The 14,369-nt window shown below is 56.8% G+C and overlaps 1 protein-coding gene across 7 annotated transcripts in view; it reads right to left on the bottom strand.

The window, feature by feature from the left end:
* NOS3 (nitric oxide synthase 3) overlaps positions 1-14,369 on the bottom strand; it is a 21,185-nt gene extending 6,816 nt beyond the window's left edge. The window contains exons 1-16 of one of the 7 annotated variants that reach the window (XM_054559976.1): positions 13,599-14,369; positions 12,260-12,371; positions 11,360-11,508; positions 10,987-11,149; positions 9,515-9,606; positions 9,283-9,424; positions 8,878-9,017; positions 8,599-8,773; positions 7,452-7,553; positions 6,628-6,822; positions 6,436-6,509; positions 6,116-6,260; positions 5,777-5,881; positions 1,452-1,519; positions 941-1,057; positions 670-844 (exon numbers count right to left, since the gene is read on the bottom strand). In XM_054559976.1, the coding sequence (XP_054415951.1) occupies positions 670-844; positions 941-1,057; positions 1,452-1,519; positions 5,777-5,881; positions 6,116-6,260; positions 6,436-6,509; positions 6,628-6,822; positions 7,452-7,553; positions 8,599-8,773; positions 8,878-9,017; positions 9,283-9,424; positions 9,515-9,606; positions 10,987-11,149; positions 11,360-11,508; positions 12,260-12,371; positions 13,599-14,254 (2,610 nt within the window). In that variant the 5' untranslated portion in view covers positions 14,255-14,369. Of the gene's footprint in view, positions 1-669; positions 845-940; positions 1,058-1,451; positions 1,520-3,978; positions 5,102-5,776; positions 5,882-6,115; positions 6,261-6,435; positions 6,510-6,627; positions 6,823-7,451; positions 7,554-8,598; positions 8,774-8,877; positions 9,018-9,282; positions 9,425-9,514; positions 9,607-10,986; positions 11,150-11,359; positions 11,509-12,259; positions 12,372-13,598 lie in introns of those variants that run through there. The other 6 variants (XM_054559977.2, XM_054559975.2, XM_024250344.3 and 3 more) reach the window with 6 other exon arrangements.

The following is a 14,369-nucleotide window of genomic DNA, read 5'->3' as shown; positions in this document are numbered from 1 at the left end:
AGGCAAATCTGCTGAGCTCCAGCCTGGGCCCCGGGAGAGCAGCACTGCCCTGAACAGTGTGGCACTGGGGAGACTCAGCTCCTGTCAACTGCAGACATGATCCCCAGACAGGCAGCGCTGCCCCTGAGGAAGCCCAGGCTTAAAAAGCCACGGCCCCCAGGGGTCCACCTCTCCCTGCGCTTGCTTGCCTGGCCCCGGACCAGTTCTGCGGTGCAGGCACCGCCCCAGGCTGTCTGGCCTCTGACTTCCTGTGGCTTCTGTGCTGGCCTCAGCTTCAGCCCTTGCCTCTGTCTGACCTTCTCTCCATCCCTTCCTTCTCCCTCCATCCTGCCCGTCCTGGGTGGGGTACCCTGCCCTGCCTTGCACCCCCTCCCTTTGTGCGCCCACTCGTGAGGCCCAGCCTGTGCCTGGCTGAAGCTCCCTCCTGCCGGGGCCCTGCCTGCTCTTTTTCGGCTACACTTCTGCCTGGGCTAGGCACCCACTGTGGTTGGCAGGGCCATGTCATCCTCTGCCCCTGACCCAGAAGAGCTGGCTATGCCATGAAGCGATAAGGGTGGATTTTGGAAGGAACAGGAAGGGACCAAAGAACCAAACAGAATCAGGGCAGAGCGAGGCAGGAGGAAGCATCCCAGGTGGGAGGAGTCAGAACAGGGGCTGGGCTGGGCTCACCTGGAAGGCGGCCTGGGCCCAGCCGCGGAAGGCCTCCTCCTGGCCGCACAGCTCGTCGCCCTGGCCCAGCTGCAGCAGCCGCTCCCCGCCCAGTTCCTCCAGCCGTGTGTCCACCGCACGAGCAAAGGCGCAGAAGTGGGGGTATGCCCGGGAGCCCAGCCCGAACACACAGAACCTGGGGTGCAGGGGTCGTCACTGGAGCTCCCTTCGCAGCCCATGTTTGCCCAGGCAGCTTGCCCACCCGTTGCACCCCTCTTGGTGAGGCCCTGACCTGAGGGTGCCCAGGGCCCCTGCACTGTCTGTGTTACTGGACTCCTTCCTCTTCCGCCGCCAAGAGGACACCAGTGGGTCTGAGCAGGAGATGCTGTTGAAGCGGATCTTATAACTCCTGGCAAGAGAGGACAAAGACAAGGTTGTCACGGGGCCCTGGGGATACAGCCTAGGCCCAGCCCCAGCCCCAGGGACAGCTTCAGGGTCTCTGCCTCTGGGACAGGAAAGACCCTGCCCTTGGGAGGGGCTGAGGGCCAGCATCCCTGGGGTTCCCAGCCTGGGGCCCTGCCACACCACACCCCCCTCTCTGAAGACTTCAGGATTGTCCCGGCTCTCAGAAGCAGGCAGGTCTGGACTGCCATTCCAGCCTGGAAGGGAGGGCATCCTGGAGCCCTGGCTTTTGGTGGGAAAACGACTCGAGGCACAGAGGGAGAGCTTTTCAGACTCCCTTTCTGTTTGTGTCTCCAAATGCATCAGCTCCCCCAGCTCCCCCAAACTCTCACCCAACTTACTTGTGCTGTTCCGGCCGAGGGGAGCTGTTGTAGGGGCCGGACATCTCCATCAGGGCAGCCGCAAAGCTCTGGCGAGGGGAGTGTTTGCATCAGGGTTAGTTTTGTTTCATTTCAAACTACATAGAAATTTAAAACTGTACCAGCTGACCCTCATTATTATTGATTTGTAACTTTTAATTTTTATTTGTTTTGAAAATTTCAAAAGCGATCTGATGTTTTTGAAAAATGACATTACAGAAATGTGTAAAGTGATAAGAGAAAGAGCACCCCGTCTTCCCTCCAGGCATATGCACCATTGACAGGTATTAACCTTCCAGCCCTTTTTCCTTGAACTTATGTGCATGTGCATATTTATAGTTTTTTTTTTAAGTAAAAGTGGTACCATACTGTACTTCCTTGTTTTTAATCAATAATTTATTGCAGACATCCCTCCAGGTCAATGCAACAATATTGACGTAAGTAGTAGTATTGTTTTTAGATATGGGTCTTGCTCTGTTGCCCAGGTTGGGGTGCAGTGGCTCCATCATAATTCACTGTAACCTCAAACTCCTGGGCTTAAGGGATTTTTCTGCCTTCCTAGTAGCTAGATCTATAGGTGCGTGCCACCATTCCTGGTTAATTTTTTAAATTTTCTGAAGAGATGGAGTCTCACTGTGTTGTTCAGTCTGGCCTTGAACTCCTGGGCTCAAGCGATCCTCCTGCCTGGACTTCCCAAAACATGACTTCAGTCTTTTTAGTGGCTACATTGTACTTCGCTGAGACTGAAGGGCAGCTTGGTGGTCTGGGAACAGTGCTCCCTCAAACGCCCTTGTACGTGTGCCTTGCTCCCACTTTTAAATGCTTCAGCCGGGTAATCCTTAGAAGTGGAGTTGCTGGATCCCCACTTGTTGGGGTAGGCAGATCGTCCTTGCAGCTGCAGGGGAGGGCACGGCTCTTTCCTCACTCCCGGCTAACAATGGCTGGGGCAAATCTTTCCTGTTTTAGTGGATTTCATGGGTGGACAAACTCTCAGTTCCTTTGGCAGTGTCCTGGTCACTAGCAGACGTTGTGCAGGTTGCCCTCCTCAGAAGACCATGGCCCTGTTTGTGCTGCCATGAAGAAGCGGCATCAAGCGGACCTCCCAGGGGGAAGGAGGCTGGAAGGAAATGCATCTGGTGCTCAACTGCAGATGCCTCTGGGTGCTGGTTCCCAAGTTCGCCAGAGTTAGCAAGCACGATTTGAATTTCATGTTTGAATGTTTTGTCAACATGCAACACAAGTCCAGAGGTGCACACGTGTTGTAAATGTACAACTCTATAAGTTTTCACAAACTGAACACACCTGTGCAACCAGCATCCCATTGAGAAACATTACCCATGGCTGGGCGTGGTGGCTCACGCCTGTAATCCCAGCACTTTGGGAGGCTGAGGCAGGTGGATCACCTGAGGTCAGGGATTCAAGACCAGCCTGGCCAACATGGTGAAACCCCATCTCTACTAAAAATACAAAAATTAGCTGGCCATGGTGGCGGGCACCTGTAATCCCAGCTACTCGGGAGGCTGAGGCAGGAGAATCGCTTGAACCGGGGAGGCGGAGGTTGCAGTGAGCCGAGATCACGCCATTGCACTCCAGCCTGGGCAACAGAGTGAGACTCCATCTCAAAAACAAAAACAAACAAAAAAGGAAACATTACCCGCATCCTAGAAGCCAACTTCGTGCCTCCTTCCTGTCACTGCCACCCCCATCCCAGTGACTAACTCCTCTCCTAATTTCTAACTCCATGGATTAGTTCTGCCTGTTTCTGAACTTTATATAAAGCGAATCCTGTAGTACAGTATGTATTTTTTGGTCTGGCTTTTTTTTCTCTTCACATTTTTTGAGATTCACCTGCACTGTTGTGTGTGGTTGTGTTTCGTTCACACTTAGTGTGATATGGGACTTGAATATACCACAATTTATCAGTTTTTGTCGATGGTCATTTGAATAGTTTCCACTGTGGGGTATTACAAACAAATTTGCTGTAAATATTCCTTATTTTTAGTGAATATGCCCCATTTTCTGTGAGCTGTATTCCTTGATTTGTTAAAAATTTGGGATAAAATTAACATACATTGAACTGCACAGACCTTAAAGGGCAGTTTAATTTGCTTTGCTGTTTGACAGTTTTATTTTATTTATTTGTATTTTATTTTGAGTAGAATTCTTGCTCTGTCACCCAGGCTGGAGTGCAGTGGCGCGATCTCGGCTCACTGCAACCTCCACCTCCCAGGTTCAAGCAATTCTCCCGCCTAGCCTCCTGAGTAGCTGGGACTATAGGCGTGCGCCACCATGCCCAGCTAATTTTTGTATTTTTAGTAGAGACAGGGTTTTGCCAAGTTGGCCAGGCTGGTCTTGAGCTTCTGATCTCAAGTGATCTACCCACCTGGGCCTCCCAAAGTGCTGGGATTACAGGCGTGAGCCACCGTGCCTGGCCTGGCAGTTTTATTTTTTAAAAAAGTGAAAGATTAAACATGCATCTACCCTATGACCCACCAATTCTACTCCTAGGTATTTATCCAAGAGAAATAAAAACATAAGCCCACAAAAGCCGGGTACAAGAATGTTCATAACAGGTTTATTCATAATAGCCCCGACCTGGAAACAGCCCAAGTGTCACCAACAAGAGAATGGGTAAACAAACTGGGGATATTCACACAATGAACGGCACTCAGCAGCAGAAAGAGTGAAATACTGAGTCACGCAGCAACACGGGTGCGCCTCAAAAACAGACTCAGCAGGAGACGCCGTAACACCGTGTGCTTCCATCTAGGTGCCGTTCTAGAGCAGGTGAAACTAATCTGTGGTGACAGACACTTCTGGCAGGGAGACAGACTGGGAAGGGATTCGCGTGAGGAACTGATGAGGGAACGTTCCAGGGTGATGAAAATGTGCTATGCCTTGTGAAGGCTGTAGGTTATATGGGTGTCTATACACCTTTATGCTAAAAAAAGTCAATTGCTGGTGCTATTTTTCTTTAAAAGGTAGGTCAGAATGAGGGCTGAAATGGACACTAAGGCAGCAAAAAGGCTTTCACCAGATTCAAACTTGCTTAAGATACTGAGGGCCAGGTGCAGTGGCTCACGTCTCTAATCCCAGCACTTTGGGAGGCCAAGGCAGGTGGATTGCTTGAACCCAGGAGTTAGAGACCAGCCTGGGCAACATGGCGAAACCCCATCTCTACAAAAAATACAAAAATTAGCTAGGCATCATGGCATGCGCTTGTGGTCCCAACTATTTGGGAGGCTGAAGTAGGAGGATTGCTTGAGTCTGGGAGGCTGAGGCTGCAGTGAGCCATGATTGTACTACTGCACTCCAGTCTGGGCCACAAAGTGAGACCCTGTCTCAAAGGAAAAAAGAAAAAAGAGTACTGAGGAAGTACTTAGTGCTAATAAGGCCTTTAACACCTAGAAGCTGGAGCAGGTAAGACTCAGAAATGAGCCTAGCCTGGGGCACCTCAGAGATACCTAAGCTTGCAAGAGAAGGAATTCAATGATGGTACTCTAGCTTTGTGTTTCTCTTTAAAAAGTGAAGTTATTTAATCTATGTTGGCATCTAAACAGCGCTCTATTTCTTCTTTTGAAAAAGGAGCCTGCGGCAGGAGGATCTCTTGAGGCTAGGAGTTCAAGGCCAGCCTGGGCAACATAAATAGGTTCTCAAAATAAATAAATAAAACAAAAGAAAAGAAAATGCTGTAATAGTGTTGTACATGTTGTAAATGTACAGCTCTGTGGATTTTTACAAACTGAACACACCTGTGTAACCAGTATCCCATTAAGAAACTACCCGCATCCTAGAAGCTGCCCTCAGTGACGTATCCCTGTTTTTCTTGTCAGTGCCCGAGCACAGTCTAACCTCTTGGTCAGCCAGGACGTGCCTTCCTTGTATTAAAAATGATAATGCACTGATAATGGAAATGACTTGGGGACGCAGTTAAGCAAGTGTGCTTGCAGGGAGGCAGCCACACGGGTGGGCTGGGAGTGTGGCTTGTGTGGGGTTTCAGGCTCCGGGGGTCTCTTAGCATCTCCCTTTCCATCCTGGTGTGTGTGTGTGTATGTGTTGGGCAGAGGTTCCTGTGTGTGTGTGTGTGTGTGTGTGTGTGTGTGTGTATGTGTGTGTGTGTTGGGCAGAGGTTCCTCTGTGTGTGTGTGTGTGTGTGTATGTGTGTGTGTGTTGGGCAGAGGTTCCTGTGTCTGTGTGTGTGTGTGTGTGTGTGTGTGTGTGTGTGTGTTGGGCAGAGGTTCCTGCCCAGTCACTCCAATTCTGAGTCTCTCCTCATTCCCAGCAGCCCCTTTCCTGGAAGTTCTCACCTCTCCATTCTCCGGGGGATCCCCATTCCCAAATGTGCTGGTTACCACCAGCACCAGCGTCTCGTGTTCGAGGGACACCACGTCATACTCATCCATACACAGGACCTGTGGGTGAGAAGACAGATGTCCTGGGTGCTGTGGCCCCCGGAGGCCCTGTCCTCCTCACTCTGGCCTCCCTGGCAGTGCAAGATTCAGGCCCCAACTTGATCAGAGAACACCTGTGGTTCCGGGTTCCTCATGAGTCCTGACTTGTAACACTTCCTGTCCTCCAGGGCACCCCTGAAGATGCTGATAGAGCCCCCTCTTTCTAGCTCCCTGCTCCCCTGGGCTCAGCCCTACCCGGGGGTCAAAAGCTTTCCGGAAGAGTCTCCCCAGCTGCTGTGCGTAGCTCTGGGCCCGGCCGGTCTCGGAGCCATACAGAATTGTGGCCTTCACTCGCTTTGCCATCACCGTGCCCATCAGCGAGGCGGAGATCTTCACGGCGCTGCGGGAGAGGAAGGCGTGAGGGTGTCCCAGGTACACAGAGGCAGGGCCTCCCCAGGCAAGGGTCCAACCCCCTCCCAACAAGGTTTTGGGATACTGAGTGGTAGGCCCAGAACGCTGCTGGGGCAGGGTCCCCGGGGTGTGTGGGGGGAGAGCGGGGCTCCTAGGGGACCCACTTGGCCACTTCTTTGAAGGTCTTCTTCCTGGTGATGCCAGTGCCCTTGGTGGCACTCCCCTTCCAGGGGTCTGGCTGCAGAGAGATGATGGGGTTGGGAGGGGAGGTAAAGAAAAGGAAAGGTTAGAGGTCCCCAGGGGCTGCTTAGAATTAGAGCTGGGCCCAGGCTGGCAGAGCCAGTTAGGGTGGGCACCTGGTAGCGGAAGGCCGGGGACAGGAAATAGTTGACCATCTCCTGATGGAAGACAGGAGTGAGGCTGCCCGAGATGGGGGGCACGATCCAGGCCCAGTCCGCAGGGCAGCCCCCCCTGGCCTTCTGCTCATTCTCCAGGTGCTTCATGAAGGAGGCCGTGGCGGCGTGGTGGTCCACGATGGTGACTTTGGCCAGCTGGAAGGGAGAGAGAGGGGAAGAGGCTCAAACCAGACCCACAGACCTCGCCCGTTCTTCCTCCACCACTCCTGTCACCCCAAACCACATGTGCCCTAGATTACCCCATGTCTAACACACCCTGTGTCCCCTCAAACCACAATGTCACCCTCACCCCAAACTGCATCATGCATGGTCATGCTGCAAGTTCAACATGGAACAGCAGCTCTAATCTCCAGCATCTGTATGCCTGGCCCCCAAACCAAATAGCCCACAGAAATTCTCAGCAGGCCCCGGCTTCCTCAAACTACGACTTCTGGTGTGCCTTGATCCTGGTATTTGTTTCCAGGATCCAGTGGGTCCCACAAACTGCAATACCCAATATGCCCTGAGAATCAGCATGACTGGGCATGCGGTGAACAGCAAGGTCCCTGGCACACAGTAAGCCACCAGATGACAGTGCCTGGGATAGTACCTGCCCTGTCCCCAAACCGCAGGCCAGTGTGCGCCATGGCACTGGGACTACGGAACTTCTTCTGCCTGTCCAAATCCTGCCCTAGTTTCTAAATGGCTGCCTCTCCTCCATCCCCCGCCCCTGCTGCCCCCGTATGCAAACCCTTTGCCTTTCTGGCCAGTCTGGGCCTGTGCACCTGGTAACTGTGCAGCACGGCCACGTTGATTTCCACTGCTGCCTTGTCTTTCCACAGGGACGAGGTTGTCCGGGTATCCAGGTCCATGCAGACAGCCACATCCTGGGGCAGAAGGGTGTGTGGCATCGGTAGGGAAAGAGGTGATGGGGGTGGGGTGGGGAGACTATCTCTGTTTCCCATGCATGGCTGGAAGGAGTGAGGTGGGTGGTCCATTGGGAGGCCTGGCTGCCTAGTGGGCTGGTTCAGGTTTTTGCCTGCGAAGGCACCTCAGAGCAGAGAGGGACTTTGGGCCAGTCGCTCCTCAGCCCCAGGCTTTAATTTCTCATCTCTAAAATGGGTCTTAACCTTTTCCGAGTCAAGGTCCCATTTGAGAATCTGATGAAAGCTCTAGAGCTATGGGTCCTATGCCTGAAAGAACAACTACATGTTCACACCCATCCATCCCCATGCCCCCGTCACCCACCCACTCACACCCACACGCACCCACAAACTCACACACTCACACCCACCCCCCCCACAAACCCACAATTTCACACTCACTGCCTACACACATCCACACTCACACCCACACACCCACACTCTCACACTCGCCCCACACACCCCACAAACCCACACTCACTTACCCCTACAAACCCACACACACCCCCTACACACCCCAAAAACCCACACTCACCTAACCCTACAAACCCACACACACTCACCCCCTACACACCCCACAAACCCACAGTCACCTACCCCCACAAACCCACAGTCTCACAGTCACTGCCTATACACACCCACAAACCCACACCCACCTACCCCCACACACCCACCCTCACCCACCCCTACAAACCCACAGTCTCACACCCACTACACACCCCACAAACCCACACTCACACTCACCCACTACACACCCCGCAAACCCACACTCACACTCACCCACTACACACCCCACAAACCCACACTCTCACACTCACCCACTCACACCCCCACACACACCCCTCCCACCCCCTACCCCTTTGCCTCAGTGGTTCTAGAGCTTGTCCTCAGTTCCCATTTAGGAGGCAACCCTGGACCTGCGCTGATTGTCCCTGTGGCTGGCATTTTGGGGATGGAGTGAGAGCCAGACTCCCGCCTTGGACAGGGACATTTGGTGCCCGCGCCTCACCTCCAGGATGTTGTAGCGGTGAGGGTCACACAGGTTCCTCGTGCCGATCTCAGTGCTCATGTACCAGCCACTGAAGGGGGCTGCGGGGAACTCCAGGCCCCCAATTTCCAGCAGCATGTTGGACACTGCCGGGAGGGCGTACCAGCGCAGGCCCAGGGCTGCAAACCACTCCAGCCTGGGGGTGTTGGGGTGTGGGATCAGCACCCCCTTGCGGGCCCTTCTTGAGAGGCTCAGGGATGGCCCCCTCCATCCCACCCAGTCACTCCCTTTGGTGCTCACGTGGGGTGCTCCAGGGGCACCTCAAGGACCAGCTCGGGGGGCAGAAGGAAGAGTTCTGGGGGCTCATCTGGGGCCTGCAGCAGCAGGGGCAGCACGTCGAAGCGACCGTTTCCTGGGGTCCAGCCGTGCTGAATGCAGAGCTGTGGGGAGCGGGCCAGAGCGGGGCCTGGGGCTGAGCCTCATGCCCTCCTCAGGGACCCCTCCATCCACTGTCTCCTGCCTTCATCTCCAGGATCCCTCATTGGCTGGGTCTCCGTCACCACCCAGGCACCCCTCCTTTGGTGTTTTTCAACCTTTATCTCACCGAGGCTCCCCTCTTCCTGCCTGGATCCCCCGAGCCTTCTCCCACTGGTTTCCTCATTCTCCACCTTGGGGACACCCTCATGGGTGGCCCTTGGTTCCCACCTCGGTGATCTCCACGTTGGCTGGGTCCCCCCGCACAGAGCCATCCTGCTGCCGGTAGCCCGCATAGCGCACCAGCTGGCTGTTCCAGATTCGGAAGTCTCCTCGGCCAGGGCAGCGCTGCGGGAACACTGTGATGGCCGAGCTGGCATGCGTGGGGAAAGAGCTGGTCAGAGCCCCGCCTTTCCTGCCTTGGGGAAGAAGGCTGGGGCCTGGCGTGGTGGGGGGCACTCACCGAAGGTTGCCCCGGTTGGTGGCATACTTGATGTGGTTGCAGATGTAGGTGAACATTTCCTGTGCAGACCTGCAGTCCCGGGCATCGAACACCTGAGCCAGCCGAGGCAGCGGGAGAGGAGGGTGAGGAGAGAGACCGGGGGTCTTGAGTATCAGCCCCAGAGGAGCTGCTGGCGAGGAGGCAGGGGTCATGGTTCACTCCATGGCGCCCTCCTGACCATTGGCATCCACACTGATCCCTTCCTGCCCTGCTCTCTGACATATGTAGCACCATCCGGGCTGCTCCTCATCTCCTCCCTGGGCCAGGTATCTCCCCATCCCTACGGAAGCTGACCTGGTATCTAGTACAGAGGAGGGACTCAGCCTCTGCCAAACTGATGCTTGGGTTAGGCACCAACGGATGTCTAAGAGACCGCCTAGGAGTGTGGGCAGCAAATCCCCCATGATCCATGGCATTCAAGAAAGGATGGGTGACCCCAGCCAGCCATCTGATTCTCTTTGAGCACATGGATGGTGGGAAGGGAAGGCTGCACCGGGGGCCTCCTAGCACCCTGCTCATCCTGACATTCTGAGTGGAGGCCCCAGGAGGAGGCTGGGAGGTCCCACTCCTGCCTGAGGGAGGAGGAAACGTGTGTCAGTGACAGGGGCAGGGGAGTGGCAGGGACCAGCCTGGGGTCAAGGGAGGGACGTAGCTCTGAGTGGGGTCCACTATGGCAACTCAGATGGATCAAAGCTGAGCTAAAGCTTTGAACGACTTAGAGGGTCAGGCAAGTGTCAGATAGGATTGTTTTTATTTTATTTGAGGTTCCTTTGGGATTCACTAGGCACGTGGCTTTATTTCAAACTCTTTGGCGGCCAGTGACGGTGAAGGAGGCCGAGGCCGTGGGACCAAGTTCCCCATGGGGCAGCTTGCTTCTCTTAGTGCTGTGGTCACAGGCGTTCCAGTAACCAAGGCCAGCCCCGAGTCTGTGGGCTGGGGTGTGAGGGCGGGTGCGGGCCGAGGCAGGGGAACTGGGGGAGCAGCGGGTGTCGGTGAGGGGCTGCACTGGACTGGCCTGGCAGGAGAAGCCTTCTCTCTTGGGGGAGAAGCAGCAGCCAGGGCTTTTCCAGGAGGCTGCTCCTGCTACTGACAGCACCGCCCAGGTGTCCTCACCCCTGCAGCAGGTCTAGACTTCCTCACCCCTGCAGCAGGTCTAGACTTCCTCACCCCTGCAGCAGGTCTAGACTTCTTTCCCCTCCTCCAGCCAAGGCACTACCATAGGGCCTGATAACCAGGTCCTCACTACTGGGCTGAGGTTCCCCTGGGTGCTGAGAGTGGGGCGGTCTCCCTACCTTTCCAGTCTCTAAGGGAACAGGCAAGGATCTCCCCCATTGTTTGGGACCTCCTAGCCCCCGGGAAGCCTTAGGAACTGCCCCACCACCCCGCTCCCCTTTTGGTAGCGCCCGGGTCTCTCACTCGCTGGCCGGCCGCACCTGCAGCTTCCCCCACTGGATCCGGCCCACACAGCGGGGAGCATTGCGCCAGGCCTGCTTGGCCCCGAACACCAGCTCGCTTTCCCTAAGCTGGTAGGTGCCTGTGGCTGCCACCTCGGCTTCCACCTCTTGAAGCCGCTGTTCGTGGGCTTGGGAGCCGCTCCTGGGGAGGAGAGGGGTGGGAAGGGGACAAGCAGGAAGTTGTGTGGGACAGGGAGGCCCTCCTCCAGGCTTTGTGCAAGCACCGGGGGAGGGCTGGAGGGGCCCACGTGGTGTTAGGATCTGGGAAGGGAGTGGGTCATGGGAAGGTCGTCATGGGGTTTCTGGGGCCTCAGTGGGACAAGGGAGTCTGTGGTGTCTGGGAAGCTGTCACCTCTTAATGGAGCTGTAGTACTGGTTGATGAAGTCCTGGGCCTGACTCAGCAGCTGCTCAGGGGCCGGGGGGCCGGGGGAGGGCCGGCCCTGTAGTTTCCGTGGAAATACCAGGGAGCCCAGGCAGCGTCTTGGGGTGCAGGGCCCATCCTGGGTTGAGGGAGTGCAAAGGTCAGGACAGGCCAGGGTGCAGGGGTGGGATGGGAGTGGGGGAGAGGGAGGAGGGGTTTAGGGGTGGAACAGGGGGTGAGGGAGGAGGGGTGCAGGGGTGGGATGGGGGAGAGGGAGGAGGGGTGCAGGGGTGGGATGGGGAGAGGGAGGAGGAGTGCAGGGGTGGGACGGGGAGAAGGAGGAAGGGTACGGGGTGGGAGGGGGAGAGGGAGGAGGGGTACAGGGGTGGGATGGGGAGAGGGAGGAGGGGTGCAGGGGTGGGATGGGGAGAGGGAGGAGGGGTGCAGGGGTGGGATGGGGAGAGAGAGGAGGGGTTTAGAGGTGAGAGGGGAGAGGGAGGAGGGGTTTAGGGGTGGGACGGGAGAGGGAGGAGGGGTTTAGAGGTGGGATGGGAGGGGTGCAGGGGTGGGATGGGGGAGAGAGAGGAAGGGTGCAGGGGTGGGACAGGGGAGAGGGTGGAGGGATGCAGTGGTGGGATGGGGGAGAGGCGTGCAGGCGTGGGATGGGGGAGAGCTTGAGCCAGGGTTGGGGGTAAGGCTGGAGGCTGAGGGTCACCCAAGTCCCATGCATGTCCCTCAACTCCTCTGGTTCTTCCCATTCCTCTCCTCTTTTTGGAAACAAGGGACCAATTCAAAGAAGGGTTGAGCTTCCCTCTCCGGCCCCATCTGAGGCCAGGCCTCACCTACCCTTTCCCTGGAGACGATGGGGACGGGGGGGAGGTGGGCCTCACCTGCTGCGCCTGGGCGCTGAGGGTGTCATAGGTGATGCTCCCCACCTCCCAGTTCTTCACACGAGGGAACTTGGGCCCCTCCGGGGGCTGGGTTAGCGGGGAGCTCGGGGGGCTGTTGGGAACCAGGGATAGGGCCATCAGGAAAGGGTTTGTTTCCTTTCAGCCTCCCCAGATGTCACCCAGAGGCCCCTGTTACAGCACTGGTGATCTCACGGCCCACCTGCCACATGCCTTCTGGCGTTCCCCAGGCCTTAGGAGCTAGGGGCGAGCTGTGCCTCCGTTTATAGACTAGGGTCCTGGGCTGCAGGGGCTGCTGGTACTGAGCTCCTGAGCCCCTGCCCCGAGGCTGAGTTCGCATCCCACCTGCAGCGCCCACCTCACCTCTTCTGGAGATGGGGTGTCCACCCCCCGCAAAGTTGCTATAAGCCCTACCCTGAGGGGGACAGAGCCTGGTGCTTGAGTGGAGGGAAGCCCCGCAGGGATTCCTCAGCCCTGATTTCCCTCCGCACTCACAACCCCTCCTGACAGCAGCCCCATGTGTGAAGGGAAGCCTCGCAGGCCTTATCACTTCCTCCCAGGGCCACCAGCGGCCGGGAGGAAGGGAGGGACTCAGGCCAAGGGTGCGCCTGAGCAGCAGGGCCCCGGCCCTCAGCCTTCCCCTCATAGCTGCCTGCAGCCCCAGCCTGCCCCCGGCCTGGCACCCCACCAGGCCTCCGGGTCTTTCCTCCCTCCTGGGACCTCTGCCCCAGGGAGGACTCTTGTGGGAACTGCATGGTCCAGTTTTCGGGTGACAGCCACGAGGAGAGGGGGCTGGAGCAGGGGAAAAAAGCCTGGTGGCTCTGTCTTCTCAGTCCGCTTACCCCAAGGGCCTGAGTCTGCTGCCCAACTCTCTCCCTCTTCTGGGAGACCCCACTTTCTCACTCTCCTGTAACCACTGCTGTCAGCTCCTTTCTTCTCCAGCTAAATAATCATCGCTGCTGTTGAAGGCTTGCTGTGAGCTAGAAACTTACTTCCCCACGGAGTAAGTATTGCCATATCTCCATTTTATATAAATGCAGGTTCAGAGAGATTAAGTAACTTGCTCAAAGTCAAACAGCTCTTGGCGGCAGAACAGCATTCAAACCCTGGCCAGATTCTATAGCTGGCACCCTTACTCCCAGCTTTCACCTGCCGACTCTGAGCCTCCCAGACTGTCCTGTTCTATGCACATCGATAACCCTTTTGCATTTGTGACCTGGCCCTCCCAGCTTAGCTGCAGGTTCCAGACCTTCCCAGCCCCAGGCTTCAGGCCTTGACACCACCCTTGTTGCCTACCTGTTCCTAGCTGCCTGGCCCTTACCTGTGTCCTGGCGCTGGCGGGAGTAGGGATGCTGGGGCCCGGCTGGGCTCAGGGGCTGGGGTGGCTGGGCCCTGCTTGCCGCACAGCCCGAGGCCCAGCCCCAGCCCCAGGCCGCAGGGTGGCCCAGGCTCCTGGGCCACGCTCTTCAAGTTGCCCATGTTACTGTGCGTCCACTCTGCTGCCTGCTCCAGCAGAGCCCTGGCCTTTTCCTTAGGAAGAGGGAGGGGACCGAGAGGAGGGGGCAGTGGGAGGGGGCTCTCCGGTGCTGGCCCTCGCCCCGCCCCTGTCCCATACACAATGGGACAGGAACAAGCCCGGCTGGGAGGCTCTAAAGCCTCAGCTCCACGCCCGCTGGCCTGAAGGGTGGGGGGCCGGACGCCTGGGTTCCGCTGTGAGGACTGAGGCTGATAAGTGGGAACCCAGGTGTCCAGCAGAGCCCTGGGGCTGCAGCGTGGGGGCTGGGGTGTGGGGGAGTGGCAGGGTAGAGCCACCAGGGGGTCATAAAGGTCCTTCTGTGATGTGGCACCAGACGGAAGGGCCTTCGGCCTCACCCCTGTGTGCCTTTCCCTGAAGGGTCGGGCAGAAGGTGAGCACCGTTTCTGTAGCAGGGGATGGCAGCCCACACTCTCAGTGACCACAGGGACCTCTAGGGTCATGCAGGTTCTCTCCTTCACCTCCCCCCATACATACAAGAGTTCCTGGATCCCCACCCTTGAGTCCTTTTGGGTTCTTGGGGATAGAGGCCCAGCAAGGATGTAGTGACTTTTTGTC

This window comes from Pongo abelii, chromosome 6 (assembly GCF_028885655.2).
Source record: "Pongo abelii isolate AG06213 chromosome 6, NHGRI_mPonAbe1-v2.0_pri, whole genome shotgun sequence".
Classification (NCBI taxonomy): Eukaryota; Metazoa; Chordata; class Mammalia; order Primates; family Hominidae; genus Pongo; species Pongo abelii.
This window is presented reverse-complemented; position numbering and strand designations above follow the sequence as displayed.